At 37.4% G+C, this 16,282-nt stretch overlaps 1 protein-coding gene across 1 annotated transcript; it reads left to right on the top strand.

The window, feature by feature from the left end:
• Window positions 1-6,969: 6,969 nt before the first annotated feature.
• Window positions 6,970-16,045, top strand: LOC109827244 (putative magnesium transporter MRS2-G). Its single transcript, XM_020394214.1, has 4 exons — window positions 6,970-7,431; window positions 7,521-7,897; window positions 12,376-12,660; window positions 15,438-16,045. The coding sequence occupies exons 1-4, from the start codon at window positions 7,299-7,301 to the stop codon at window positions 15,714-15,716; spliced, it is 1,074 nt and encodes a 357-aa protein (XP_020249803.1). The 5' UTR covers window positions 6,970-7,298; the 3' UTR covers window positions 15,717-16,045.
• The last annotated feature ends 237 nt before the right edge of the window (window positions 16,046-16,282 follow it).

Here is a 16,282-nt window from a genome sequence, read left to right as displayed (position 1 = left end):
ATATATTTCATATTTTCTATTGTGTTTTTAAAAAACATTGCATAGAATATGCAATTTTGTGAAAATATTGTTTTATTAGTTTATAGACTTTAATATCAGTTTATACATATTTTACTAAGTCTATAGAAACATTTCACAAAGTTTCAAAAGTTGGTTTATGTCAAAACATCAAAATTCAAGTATCTCATATTTTCATGTTTTGGACTATTTTGTAAAATGATGATATTTTTTATTTGGGAGGTCCTTTCTGATAACTAGTTGTTGTAGCATGTTTATTATCATGTATACAAACATTCCCCAAAGTTTTACATTTTTTGGAATTTATTTGATATTTTAAACAGCGTTTTAAAATCAGCAAATCAGGTTTTTCATGTGTCAGATTTCTTCGTGTTTTTGCTCTCCATCGGTCGACCGACAGAATTTCCGGTCGACCGACAATAGATCCGTTGGACTTCAACGGCTATTTTCCTAAGCTGTTTGCTGAGGCTGTTTTTGTCTTTTGGCTTGGGATTTTTTGACTGAGATTTAGAGTGGGTATAAATACCCTATTGCTGTTCTTTTTCAACTAAGCTAAGAAGTTTTTAAACAAGGGTTTTAAAAAGAGTTTAAGCTTGTTTAAGCTTGTTTAAGGGTTTGGTTTAAAGCAGTTTTAGCTTTCACAAGTGGAGGAGATTATCTTATTGTTTGGGCCTTAAATCTCCATCTCTCCATCTTGATCTAGAGAAGTTTTCCTAAACTCAACTCTAGCTTTTACTTATAATTATTTGTTAATTATCATTTCTATTAAAGCTAGTTTTATATTAAGTTTAGATTTGTTTTTATATTACTCATTGTTACACACACCCACATTAAGCTTTTAGTATTTACATACATAGTATAGTTGGGTGGTGAGAGATTGTAACTTTGAGTTATGCTTTAATTGAGTTCTCATCTATTGCAGAAAACAAATTTATATTTGTTACATTGTGAGTGTTGTAAGGTTTTCGGTGAGCTAGAAAACCGAGTGTGTTGTGAAGTTTTCGGTGAACTAGAAAACCGAGTGTGAGGAGTGAACGTTGTTCAGTGAGCGTTGAAAACCGACATAGTGTGGTTGTAAACGTTATTCGGGTGAACGTAGAAAATCCGGTTGTGATAGTGGATTTCTCCCCGGGAGTGGGGAGCGGAGACGTAGGACGGAAGGTCCGAACTCCGTGATCATATTGCTTGTTTGAGTTTGTCTTTGGCGTATTTGTTTTTGCATTTATCTTATATCGCCAATTGTGCATTACTCATTTATTTCATCCACTATCTTGTTTAGATTATTTACCCTTGTGTTGTTTATATATCCTTGCATATATCTCTATCATATAGGATATATCTCATTGTTCATATTGATTATCCTAGCTTATATTCTTGTTGTATTTCATACTTGCTAGGATAACTTATTAATTAGTTTTAATTGGCATTTAATCGGATTAGATTAGCATACGACCCTAATCACCCCCCCCCTCTAGGGTCCAACATTTTCTTTTCTATCGCTTTGTCTTTCATGCATGGTTGTGGGAGAATTAAGGCAAGGGGTGCCTCGATTCTGGAGTGGCCACTTCGAACTCCGAGATTGATCTCCACTGTTGGTTGGGCAAGGAGTCAACCGTTAGGCATCTGATGGTTTTTGATTTCTATGCCTACATATATAGTTATTGCAATAAGTGAAAGGTTATTGCTTTTGAAGATTTCTGAATCTTAATCGAGGAAAAATTCCAATCATTCATCTTCTCCGGCAATCTTTGAAACAGTTCTGACGGCGGCTTTTGCTATTAGAGTTTGACAAGGCCAATTAGAGGAATTTCACTCCAAGGTGACCCTGTCACAGCTTAGGGCGCTATACAAGAAGTTCATCATTCCTCGAGCTTTCATATTGACTACGCTAGCGAAGTCACAGGCGATTTTTAATCACAATGCAAGTCAGGCTCTAGTGTATGTGAGGCATTTGGAATATGGTTTATGCCTGCCCCTACATCCTTTTCCTCCGTTGTGTTTTTAAGGCCTTGGGGGTATTGCCGATGCAGATGAAGGTGAATTCTTATCTTCAAGTTTGAGGAAGTTTGTCTTATGATTAAGATTAAGGAATTATCTAAGGATGTGATCAAGCTTTGATTTATTCTATCTTCTCTTAAGGACAAAGCCAAGAAATGACTGTATAGCTTACCCACAAACTCTATCTTAACTTGAGATAAATTTGTTACTGTTTTTCTAAAAAATTCCCTATCCACAAAACAGTTAAGCTTAAAACTAGTATTCAAAATTTTAAGATTGTTCCGGGTGAGCCATTCTGGAAGTATTTTGACATATTTAAGGATCTCCTTATCCAATGTCCTCACCATGGTCTTGAGAAATAGCGATTATGCCAAATCATCCATGAAGGATTGGATTATTCTTCAAAAACTTCTTTAGAATCAATGTGTCAAGGGGATTTTATGAAAAAAAATGTTGATGAAGCTTGGAAATTTTTAAAGAGTTTATCCTAGAAAACCATGTAATGAGAACACTGTGATGATAGAGTTTCATTAGTTCTCTAATCCAAATCCAGTGGTCTGTCCCTAGGGATAAACATTGCCTCTGAAGCAAGGATGACTACAATCATGTGTAGATTAGAAGCTCTAGAAATCAAAGAATGAGCCCCAACTCAAATCAATCAAGTTTCTGCCTCAGATTATCACAACTGACTTTCTCCATCCCATGTTTTAGAGGAATGTCCTCTCTTAGGAAATGTAGGTGTAAATTTTGATCTCCCGAAATAGAGGTATCGTTTGTATTTATAAGAAAAGCTTATTACAAACTAATGAATCGAAATTACAACAGAAGTGGAGGGAAGACCCTCCTTGTTTAACGTGGAGACTTTTGATAGCGATAGGACGCCTCGCTCGGTTCTCGCACCGAGTCTGCTTCCCTTGGACGATCCGATCGAAGTTGCGGGCAAGCTTCGTACGCAGTAGAAGCTTGTGCATATCAAGTTTGACTATACCCGAGGCCATAACGGGGGGCGTCGTTTGGGGTGGGGGCTTTGTGCTTGTCGGATGACCGCTTGGAGAGAGCTATCATGCAAGAGCTTGTAAAGAGCCTAAGAGCCTCAAGTCTGAGAGTTCAGATGAGTCTCTTCAAATGAGGGAGCCTTTAGCAAATGAGCCCAGGTTCAATCTTTGGAAGATTAGCCAGCCAAGCGAGCATCAGCTAATCCACCTCTTTCACGTTGGCTGGAAGTGGCTTTAAATAGGCAAGGGATGGCATGGGTCACCCCTTGCTTTGTGGGATTTGACCACTAGTAGGGGTGAGGGAGCCAGCCGCCCTAGCTGTGGAATGTGACCACTTAGAGAGTCCTGTCAGCCGCCCTATTCTTGCTAGGTGAGGAGCGACATGCTTCCTCCCTTGATTCGTGGGATTTGACCACTGACGTGACTGTTGCCATACTCTAAGTGGGCAGTTGACAATGTTGGCGGGTTTCAAGTTGTTAGGCGAGCTTAGTCTACGCAGGCGAGGTGCAGGCTGTCAGGCGAGCTTGGTCTTCAGGTAAGCTCAAACCTTCAAGTCGACCAAACATGCGAGCTTCGAGCTGTCAGGCGAGCTAGGCTTTCAGGCGAGCTTGGTTCAAAGTGTAGGCGAGCTGTGTAGGCGAGGCTGTGCAGGCGAGGCTGTGCAGACGAAGCTATGCAGGCGAATCTCATTCAGGCGAGCTTCAATGCTGTTAGGCGAGCTCTATCCTTGCAGACGAACTTCCTTACATGTGAACTTTAGCCTTTACATGCGAGCTTGGTTCAATGTGCAGGCGAGGCTGTGCAGGTGAAGCTGTGCGGGCGAGGCTGTGCAGGTGAAGCTGTGCAGGTGACCTGTGCAGGCGAATCTCATTCAGGTGAGCTTCAATGCGGTTAGGCGAGCTCTATACCTCTAGACGGACTTCCTTGCAGGCGAGCTACAGCCTTTACAGGCAAGCTTCTGCCTTTAGGCGAGCTACTGAACATGCTTCAAAGAATATGTCATAACTTTCAAACCGTAAGTCGGAATTTGACGAATTATATATGAAAATCGACTATATCGACGAGACGGAGCCAACCAAACCTCCAAAGGGGGTTTACCACCTCCATTTCGCTAAATTCCTTACTGTTTGAGAGATATCAGCGTTTTTCCCCTTTTTGCTCTTTCGGATGAGGTTTTAGCAGTCTTGTTTTGAACTTCTCTGATAGGGATAAAGGTAATTTTTATTACCTATAGGAAACAATCAACCGCTAGGAGAGGTTAACGCTGCATTCCAACGTCCCATGAATGATCCATTTTCTCCAACCTACAATCTAGGTTGGAGAAATTACTCAAACTTTGCATGGAATTAGGAACACTATTCTAAAAATCAAAACTTCACTCCCGTTCAAACCAACAATTTTCTAGGGGAAACACAGTTCCTTTTAGTTCTCAACCTAGTTTTCAACAATCAAATCTACCATATCCAAATCAGTCACCTCATCATCAATCTGTAAATCATATCCCTCCAAATTCGAATCATGATAAACATCTCAATATTTTGAAAAAATGTTTGGAAACCATAATGAAGGCCTTTACAAAAACAACAAATATGTTGACTCAAACATCTAACACTTTGAATTCATGTATACAATCAACCAAATAAAAATTTAATTCCAACACTCAAGCTATAGCTAGGTTGGAAACCCAACTTGGTCAACTAGCTACTGTCATGAGTGAAAGAGGGAAATGAATATTTTCGAGTTAACCAGTGTTCAACCCTAAGGAAACATAATCTAGTTCATCCTACGAAACCCAAGTGAATGCAATCCATTCACTACGGTTAGAAAATCAGGTCGATAATTAAGTTAGAACACCTCCAAGTCAAACTCTTGAACCAGAAAAAAATTCATTCTCCTTCTGATATCTCTATTTAGAAATCACCCCTTCCCGATGACCAAGACCCGAACCCGAACATGAGCCTAATTTTGATAGGTTTAAACCAATTGCTCCCTTCCCATATAGACTCAGGCTTAGGAAATACTCCCCTTAAAAGGAGAAGATCCTAGAAACTTTTAAGCAGATTAATGTCAACATTCCTCTCTTCGATGTAATTGAACAAATTCCTTCTTATGCAAAATTTTTAAAAAGATTTGTGCACTAAGAAGAGAAGAATAATTGTTTCAAAGAAAGTCTTTTTGGCTGCCAATATCAGTGATATGCTTTAAAGCCCATACCTTTGAAACGTAAGGATCCAGATTGTCCCATCATTTCATGAGTCAATAGAAATACCTACATTGATAAGGCGTTTTTAGACTTAGGAGCTAGTGTCAATTTGTTTTCTTATTCAGTCTACCAACAACTATGTGTTGGTGAATTGAAACCAACCATATGTACATTGCAATTAGCTGACAGATCTGTCAAAGTCCCCATGGATGAGATAGAGGATGTTCTAATTAAGGTTGAGGATTTTATTTTTCAGTGGATTTTGTAGCCTTGGAAACATAGCCAAATCCCAATCCCAAAGGATATATACCTATCATCTTAGGAAGACTCTTAGCCACTTCTAATGCTCTCATAAACTGTAGAACTGTCAAATGAAGCTATCCTTTGGGAATTTGACTGCTGATCTTAACATTTTCAATCAAGAGAATCAGCCGAATGATAAACCTCTAGAAATAAATTAAATTCAGAAAAGACCAATAGAAGGAGAAGAGAATGGGTCAGATCTTAGTGGTTGATTGTTTCCTCGAGCCTTTGGGCGATCTTGAAGTTAGTGAAGTTGGTCAAAAGTTCTTTGACTGCCTTCAGATATAGGATCATCCTCAAATCTTTGGCTGCATACTCTTTGTTGATGCCAGTTATCAAACATGGGGTTATCTAAGAATTTGTGGAGTGATTGAGGTCCTCTAACTCCTCCTGATGAATTGTTCTAGGGCTTATTGTTTTCCCTACACATGAAAGAACTCGTAAGAGGGCGGAGTTGGGCTCTCCAATTATTCCTCCGACGATCAAGACAATATATGATCTTCAGTACGAAAATATAGAGCTATCTCTTAGTTATGTCGAAAAAACTAGAGAGTTGCCTCATGCGGTGCTGCTCCTTCTATAGTGGGTCTGAGGAGCAAGAAGGTAAATTGGGCCAAGTCCAGTTAGGCAGCTGAGTCGGCAAACATGTGCTACGTGTCGGTTGCCGAAGGAGGTGAGTGACCTGGTCATTTATTATGGGAATAACAGTAGGTGCTTGATGCTGACTGAGTTTGATGAATTATAAAAGCTATGTGGGCTATAGCCATGATGATGTTGTCAGGGCAATTAATGCGAGAGTAGTCGGCTAACGTGGGGTTCGAGGTAACTGTCGTCTTTCAACTCCTTAGGTCCAGGGCAGAGAAACACCACCTTTTGACACGGTTACACGAGATGTCGGCCGAACAATGGACCGAGTCGGGTCTCTTCTGGAATCGGTTGGGGGGTTAGCCGAGTGACACCGCCTTTTGACTCGGTTATGTGAGATGTTGACCAATCAAGACAGGCGTGATGAGGCGGAGATTATCTTAGTCTTGAATTAGTCTCCGTTATGAGGATTAATATTTAATATTTTAAGGGTTATAAGTTATAACATATCTATATCAAAATTGCAAATATAAGGGACCAATTATCCATACCAGAAAACCTTCCAAATAATTTTTTTTAAATTAGCCTTTCAAATCATTTGGAATTGTTAATAGGTCCTTAAATTCTTATAAGTTATCTTAAAGGTAGCTCGTTAAATCATTGAAATTATTATGAATACCTCAATTCTTATCAATTCTTAGGAGTTGTTTCAAATTAATCTTATTCCAATTGAGAGGAATAGACATGTAAGATTCCCGAATCTAAAGCAATTTCAATGATTGATGGACAAATTTCAAAAAAACCACCCAAGATTTTAAATGACCAATATCGACAAACCCCGAAATAAATAGGTTGTTTGGTCCTAGTAGCGGTCGAGCAAACGGGAGAAGGGAAGAAAGAGGGAATAAGAAAAAGGAGGAGGAAAAGCCAACTCCTTTAATACTCTCCCTTTATCTCTGCCCCCATCGATCGATGGTGGAGACTGAGGTTAACAATGGCGAAGCGAAACGTGAAGAAGACGCTCTCCTTCTTCTCGAAGAAGTCTCGATCCACCAAGCGCATCCTTACTCTCATGATGTCCCAATCCCTTATAATCCCGCCGCCGCGCCGCCGGCAACGGAGTCATCCCGGTCCCTGAATCAACCGCGGCCGCTCCGATCAAAGGATCAAAGAAGAAGTCTGGATCTCGACTCTGGATGCGCTTCGATCGCAACGGCCAATCAGAGATCCTGGAGTGCGACAAGAGCGCCATCATCCGCCTCGCCTCGATCCCCGCCAGAGATCTCAGAATCCTTGGCCCCATCTTTTCCCACTCCTCCAACATCCTCGGTGAGAATTTTTACAAAAAAATATTAATTTTTTTTAATTTTTAGGGTTCCGTGATGTAACTGGTTGTCTTTTGGTTAAAAAATTTGCAGCGAGAGAGAAGGCTATGGTCGTCAATCTTGAGTTTATAAAGGCGATAGTCACTGCCGAAGAAGTTCTGCTTCTCGATCCTTTGTCTCGCGAGGTTTTGCCCTTTGTGGATCAACTCAGGCAGCAGATACCGCTTAAGAGCCCGTTTAGGGTTAACGAGGGAGGAGGTGAGGATGAGACTGAGCTTTCTTTTGAGTTTCAGGTGCTGGAGCTTGCTTTAGAAGTTGTGTGTAGTTATTTGGATTCGAGCGTCTCCGACCTGGAGAAGGATGCATATCCTGTATTGGATGAGTTGGCTATGAATGTAAGCACGAAGAATCTTGAGAGAGTGAGGAGTTTGAAGAGCAATCTCACTCGATTGCTTGCCCGTGTTCAGAAGGTATAGTCAAAGTTATTGTTTTGCCGCTTTTAATATATGCTATTCTTCTATTATATTGTTGTAAGTATATTTCTAGTCGCTGAAGTTAAATTTACTCCTTATATATTAATACAGATTATTATTAACAGGTTTCTTTTGATGTTTATCACAAAAGATTTTAAATAGGCATGGTAGCTTGTCTTCAACAATATCCACTTCAATGATTATTTTGGTATTTAGAATGTCTATACCTGGTGTGATATGTTTGACGTGTCAGCATATCATAAATTCCCTTAATGTGATGGACGTTATGAAATATATGTTATGGTAAAATTATGTCTAATGTTGTTTCTTTTATCAGGAAGTCGTGTGTTCCAAAACCTCATGCACCCTTGCTTCTCTGTAAAGAAAGAAAACATAGAATCTCAATGTCACTCCTTAGTGGAATCCAATAACTCTTGAGAATCAGAGCAGTCACTGTCCCGCTCAGTAGAGTATGTAGGCATTTTTTTGTTGCTCATGTTCATATCTATAAATTGTTGTAACCACTTTCCTATATATTCTTCTTATGCTAATGAAAAACTCTTCTACATATATCCCACAAGACACTATTATCATCTGTTCTGAAAGTATGCCACTGTTTTCTGTTTCTAGAGCCTTTGCTCCTGAATTGGTATAGAAGGTCTGAAGATGATAAATAGCCAAGAGGTGCTAGGTTTTACTGTAAGCATCATAGTATATTCCAAACGTTGTGGTAGCACATATTGTAGTGTCTGTTGGTCTTAAGTAATCTAGGATGATCTAGATGTGGTGGACTGGAACACCACATTATCTCAGAGCATAAGCGTTTATTGAGCAATGATTGCTCATAACCTTATCCCAGTGGAAGTAAAATACTGGTTGGCCTTCTATTATGCCATTACCATTTGTATTAGAGTATGTATATAGCTTATTAGGATATCTAAAAATTGAGAACAATTTTGCCATAATCTGAATCCATGTAAAGACTATAAAGATAAGTCAATTAATATAAGTATTTTCACTCTAAGACACGTCTTTCAAAAATTAACCATGTCCTAATATTATGACACAGAAACAACACAAAGTAATTAAAATACACTAATTTAAAACTTACCAGCGTTGATCACTAAAGGGTAATTTTTTTCCTCAAAATAAAATTTAACCTGATTAAGCTTTTATTTTAACTTATGCATGGAATTCTTTCCTTGTGATAATTTTCTTACAAAGTTCACACCTTTTATAGCCATTTGAGCGGCAGTTAAGAAGAAAGATCTCTACTGCCTCAAATTTCTTCTCATTCTAAGCTTTTCATCCATTGTTCCAATGCATACAGAGCAACTGCATAAATATTTACAAAATTTAATAATCCATTGTTTTTACGTTTAATCAAACACAAGGAATAGAAATTACCCTGTGTAAAGAAGGCCAAATTAATTGACAAAAATTAGAACCAACCATTAGATAGAAGAAGGATGAAGAAGAAATAGATATTCTGCTCAAGTTCTTGGATTCTTACTTGATATCTGTTATGATATCAAGTTTTTCATCAACTATTCGATATCTGTTCGGTAACTATTCGATTAACAACATTCGGATTAACAATTTTTGTTTCTAAATACAAAAAGGGAAATCGAGGTTGGAACTTTTATCGATGGGTGTCGTCGCTTGGAGGGAGGACGGCGTCATCGCGGGAGGTGGGCATCGGAGAGAGAGGATCGCAGGTCCTCGGAGAGGGAAGAGAGAGTCGTCGCGGGGGAAGGAGGAGGGCGTTGTCGCTGGGAGGGTGGACGGTGTCGGCGGGGAAGAGAGATGTGTCGGTTGAGAGAAATAGGTACTCGGTTGGACTTGGAGGCAGAAAGTGGAAACGATGGTGAAAACCCTAGGTCCTAAGTCTATTTATATATGGGCTAGAAGTTGTAATAAAAATTTGATGGATAATATTTGCAGCAAGTTTAATTAATAGGATTAACATAAAAAGGTTATCGAATAGTTAATAATCAGCCGAATCGAATATACCTTTAGTTAAATTTTATTTGTTTATACGTCGAATACTAAAAAATATTCATTTAGTATTAAATGAACCGTCGGATCGAATATGACCGAATATCTGGACGAATATCAATTGAATTGTTTATTAAATATTTGGTTCGTTTCCACCCCTAACCATTATATACTGCTTTTAATTATTCCTGGACGTAAACCTTAAATTAATCTGAATAATCATCAATGTAGACGAACGTGTACTTCACATACTACTAATTTTATCCTCATCTGAAGAGACATGTATGTAATGTATTCATGTCACTACACCAGTAGCCGTCAATATTTTAATTCACATACTACTCATTTTATTCACATACTCATTTTAACCTTCTAAACTGTATTATATTAAAAAAATGTGGACAATAACGATGAACGAAAGGGACAAGTTCACAAATAACTATTAATAAATTGCATAAGAATTTCAACTTAAAAGAGAATTTGTAAATATAAAGACTTATTTTTTTTGTAGAACAAGAAGAAAAATGGAAGATGAAGAAATTGATAATAGCAAGACCAATTTAAGCTACTTTATTTTTCCAAAACAACCCTCCCTCGAGATACAAAATAAATTGAACTCTTGAATAGTAATTGGCTGCAAAATTTTGCCATTGACAAAACTTTGGAAAGAGATATTCGGCTAATTTAGTAATATATTAAATTTTATATTCTTAAACTAGGAAATTTAGAGTTGACTTTATATTCTTTAGAGCAAGAATGTGTAAGCATCAGATGACAATATTTTTGGTAACATATATTTTAATATGCTTTATGATTTTTAATTTTAAATATACAATAATCAAATCAAATGTATTAAAACTTAGGGAGACGCAAATTTAAAATACAATGATAGAAAAAATTAGCTGCTGTGCTTTGCACGGGGTATATACTAGTATTCTTCTTATGCTAATGAAAAACTCTTCTACATATATCCCACAAGACACTATTATCATCTGTTCTGAAAGTATGCCACTCTTTTCTGTTTCTAGAGCCTTTGCTCCTGAATTGGTATAGAAGGTCTGAAGATGATAAAGAGCCAAGAGGTGCTAGGTTTTACTGTAAGCATCATAGTATATTCCAAACGTTGTGGTAGCACATATTGTAGTGTCTGTTGGTCTTAAGTATCTAGGATGATCTAGATGTGGTGGACTGGAACACCACATTATCTCTCAGAGCATAAGCGTTTATTGAGCAATGATTGCTCATAACCTTATCCCAGTGGAAGTAAAATACTGGTTGACCTTCTATTATGCCATTAATATGAGAATGACTGGACATGATTTTTATGCGCCGGTGATTTTAATCATGCATAAAAATGTCAAAGTCCATATTGTTAGATTAAATATTCTTGCTAATGGTTATTGAGGAGGTTCTTGTAATCAAAGAAAACTGTGAAGAAATAAGATCATTTCTGGGAGAAGATGAATTACAGGTGAGTGAATGTCCTTCACCATATGATATCTGATATCTATTCAGGAGAGTTTTTTTAAAAAGTTTTAATTGAGGTGGTCATGTCTTTCTTTATAGTGTTATGTTTGATATCTGATATCTAAGAGAGTTTTTTATTGAGGTGGGCCTATCATCCTCTATGGCGTTGGGTTAAGTTTTCTTAAAAAGTATCCCAGTCTCCTTTTTCACTTATAAAATACAGAGAACATGAATGTTCAACCTCTTTATAGAAGTTGTGTCTGTTTCTTAAAGTGTGTTGATAGCTGTTCTCAGTTGCTAAAAGTATTATGCCAAAAGAAGTTGCGCACTGATCAAACAGATGTATTTTAAATGATGGCACTTGAGAAATGGGAAAGATCCCTTACCACCATATGGTACTTCTTTTTTCTTAAAATACCTTGACAATCATTGCTCAATTTTTTTCAAAATTTGTTTATTAGTCTTGAAGAGTATCAATAACTATTGCTCTTAGATATTATGCCCAGAAAAGCTGTATAATTAAGTGAAGGCTGACGAGGTTTGTTTTACATTGATGACCTCTCTTAGAAACACAATGAAGAACTTTTTTGGTGCTTGGAGTTGTAGTATCTCCAAGACCAACACACTTTCTATTAAGGGTTTAAATAAGTTGGAGAAGATTTGTCGCTTTAATAGCTATTGATAGATCTGTGTTCTTTGTAATGGATGTATTTCTAATACCTACAATTTAATTGATTCTGTAGGTTTCTCATAACCCTAAAATACACTATATTCCCCAGGATGACACTGAGTGGTTACTGTCTGTATATGTTTATGAATACTTGCATTAACATTACCTGCGATCAGTTGTTCTTTTATACACTGTATAGCTGTCTAATATTTGAACTTCTTTTTATTTTTGGCGAGTTTATATGTGGTGCTATAGCTCTCTAGTATGCATTCTCTTGATTACGTGCCTAAACTTTAAAACCACGAGTCATACTGATGGTGCAATCTCATTCCCTTACCAGGTTAGGGATGAGATTGAACATTTATTAGATGACAATGAAGATATGGCCCATTTATATCTATCAAGAAGACAGATCCAGAATCAGCAGGTGGAAGCTTTAATGGCTTCTGCAGCTTCAAATGCCATAGTACCTGCTCCTAACTTGGCAAGAATTAGCTCTAATGTCCACGGGAGCGCAAGTATTGTTACTAGTATCTATTCTGATGATAATGATGTGGAGGATTTGGAGATGCTTCTTGAGGCTTATTTCATGCAATTGGATGGGACCCGGAACAAGATATTGTCGGTATGTCTCTTACCTTAGTGGAGGCTGAGTTACCAATTTGTTATTGTTTCTTCTGCTAATGTTACAAAAAAATCAATGTCAAAGTTAGAAACCCAAAAAAAAAATCACCGTTAAGATCAGATTCATATGGGATAAATTGGCAAATTAACTGTGGCAAATTATCTATTCTGTAAACAAAGCATCACGAAAAGTTATTTGCTATGGTGAATGCTCTAATTCTCATGAAGAGAGGTATTTTCTTCCATATCAATTATTGGCTGGCTGCAGTGGGCTGAGATGAATGATTGGGAGAAGCTACAGTGGTGCTTATGTTTTGTCTGTAGCTTGTACCACATGCATCACATAAACTTCAGCTATATAACTTAAGGGCATATAATTTAAATAATTACAACAAACCTAGTAGGTTACTGTGAGCTTATGTAATGAAATTTTTAGATGACCAAAAGTTTGTTGGTCTAGCAGTCCACAGGGAGTGCTTAGTGAGTGACTGAGTGTAGCACCTGTGAAGCATGCTTAAAATTTTTTCAGTGTTTGTTTTAGATATATCCTTAAGCATCAGAATATTCAGAAGATACTAGATGGCTAAGGTTCATATGCTGGATATTTTTGTAGTTTGTTCAATACATTTTGCGTTCTCTTAATTTTTATAAGTTATTGTAGGGTCTTGATTCTAAATTTTGACTTCTTATTCACTACATAATGTATTTGGATTTCAGTTAATTGCAATCTTAATTCACTTCCTGGAATATGAATTTTGTGTATTAAAATTTTAATGTTGTAATTTTATGAGTTGTGAATTATTCGTTCAGTGTATTAACTATTTAGCTCTCTCTACATGTGATCATCATATACTGTTTAATGAGTTTCCACAGTGGTGCTTTTATAGGGAATGTAATTGAGTAGGCTTTTGTTGAGGTAAATTGTCTTTAGGAAATTACTATAAGACGGAGCGTTGTGACTCTGACCGTATCTGTTCTATACGGGCGCAAGCTTTTTCTTATTTGCTGTTGGTGCTCTACCTACATGCTGTGAAGGGTAACCTCCTAGGAAGCGCAGATATTTCAGAGTTAATCCTGTGTCCTAATCCCGTGTCCTACATTTTTCGATTAATGATTCTGGCATGACCCTCGTTGAAAGACCATGTCGGATGCAGAAAATCAATAGATTCTGTGTTAAATCCATGTCAGCTTAAACAAAAGGCTCTCAAGGCTGTGTAGACTACTTACTGCGTACATTCACATAAAAACCATCTAATATAATTTAAGTGAATATTATTTTAGTAAAATCTAAAAAGTGAGCTATCATCAGCTTGTATGCGGGTTATTATAAAGCAAAGACATGTAAAACTGAATCCTTAGATGCGGGTTATTAACGATTTTGGAGCCATGTTGGATTCAGGATCCTAGAAGTTGTGTATTGAGCCGTGTCAGCACAAAAGTTTTGAAGTTTGCATGTAGCGTACATGCCATGTGTTGCTTAAAAATGCATAAAGAGACCATTTAACATAAATATACTGTTTTAGCAAAATCTAAACTGTGGGCCAGTTTAATGCACAAGGAGATCCGCGAAGTAAAGTGGATGCTTATGTTAGCAAAATCTAAGCACTGAGCCATCATCACCTTGTGGACGGGTTACCAAAGGTACTATATACATTTAAAGTGAATCTTGCACCCAACAGATTACCGGACTTTGGCATTTAATGATGCCTAAAGTATCTGGAGCCATCTAGGATTTAGAAATTACGAAATTATGTGTTGAGATTTGAGTGGCACCAGCTTTGAATAAAGAAAAAAACATCTGAAGGTTGCATGTAGTTTACCTACAATCCATGTGCTGCTTAAACGTGGAAAAAAAGGAGACCATTTAGCATAGCTAAGTGTACTAAAATTAAAACAGCGGGTCATTTTCACATTGTAGACGGGCTAATAGGGAGCACAAGCATTTCAAAGTGAAAATTGTGTCCAATATATTTCAGACATATTTGACCTGCGCTTCTGGATCCTTGTTGGATTTAGTGATGAAAAAATTGTGCCCATGCCAGATTTTGAAGAGACTAACTTTGAAGGTTGTGTATAGTATTTACTATGTACAAGCCATATGCTGTATAAACACGCACAAAAGACGAGGGACTATTTATGAAGCAGTATAGATATTGAACCTCTGTGTATCAGTGTATGACTTTTATATTAAGTCATGTACAATATGCATTAGTAAGTCGTCACTGCAGTCTTAGCAGCATTTATCTTTAGTAATTTGGTCACCCCTTGGGACATCTATAAGTACCTGGAGATTGGTTATTCTTGTTTGAGCCCACCTTACATATGAATCTTTCTGTTTATATACAGTCTTCTGTGCATGGTATATCAAGGATGCTTTTTGGCGGTTGTGGATTTTAGGCAAATGTACTGCTGTTCATTCTGAAAGGACTAATTGCGGATAGACGCTACTATAGTTTTACCCCCTGAATGAAGAATTTTGACTCTTTTATCATCAGAGAAAGATAAATTTCTTTTTTGACAAACAGACGTTAGGGTAAAAGAGTTAAAAAGAATTTACTTAGGGGGTCTATCTTTAAAAATAAAATTAGAGGGGTGGTAATTTCAAAAATAACGACCCACATGGGTGTATTGACAGTTCAAACCTTCTTGGAAAACATCTCATTTTATCCCTGAAAAGAAATTAATCTTTATTTTCTTGAACACTCCCTGATTTGTGGTAACAAGCTCAATTCAGTTGATGCTATTTTTTTTTTGTTTTCTTTTTCCCTTGGCCACCAGGTGCGTGAATATATCGATGACACAGAAGATTATGTCAACATTCAGCTTGACAACCAGCGAAACGAGCTCATTCAGCTGCAGCTTATTTTGACTATTGCATCCTTTGCAATAGCTATAAACACGTTGATAGTAGGGGCATTTGCCATGAACATCCCGTGCGAGTTATATAACAAGGAGAACCTATTTTGGTCCTTTGTTGCAGGCACTTCCATAGGCTGTTTCTTTATCTTCCTGCTTGTCCTAGGCTATGCTCGATGGAAAAAACTGCTCGGTCCATAGTTATAGCAAATTTTGAGATGTGTCATTTTCACCATGCAAGTCAGTATGCTTTATATACTACGTTGTATAGTATTAGATTTTGTTTCATTTGGGGGAAGAAAAAGATGAGACTGTTTCGGTCGGTCGGGGATAGCCATCTCATTGTGGGTCGGGGATAGCCATCTCATTGTGGATACGGACACATCATCCTCTTTTTTACTGCTTATTATGTTTTTTTCTTCACATCTTGTACATAATTTTATAGTTCAGTCCAAGTTGTAAATGATTACATTGGATTTGGGTTTATTATGTGACATGCATCATATAAGAGTTTTATTATTACTTAGAAAGTTAATCGTTTAATAAAGAAGGTGAGCGAAATTTTTCTTCTCTCCGAAGCAATAGTTGAACTTGGTTTAAAAGTTGTGGTTCTTGCTGTTTGGGATTTTCTTGCTTGTACTCATACAGGGTTCACCGGTCATGAGGCTAATCCTAAGTAGACCATGCACAGTTCTCAGTCACGGAGGATACTGAGTTAAATCATGAATAAGCTGTTGTGTCTGAAATTATTGCGAGTATAGAGCTGC

Source organism: Asparagus officinalis, unplaced genomic scaffold, assembly GCF_001876935.1.
Source record: "Asparagus officinalis unplaced genomic scaffold, Aspof.V1 AsparagusV1_Un95, whole genome shotgun sequence".
NCBI lineage: Eukaryota > Viridiplantae > Streptophyta > Magnoliopsida > Asparagales > Asparagaceae > Asparagus > Asparagus officinalis.
This window is presented reverse-complemented; position numbering and strand designations above follow the sequence as displayed.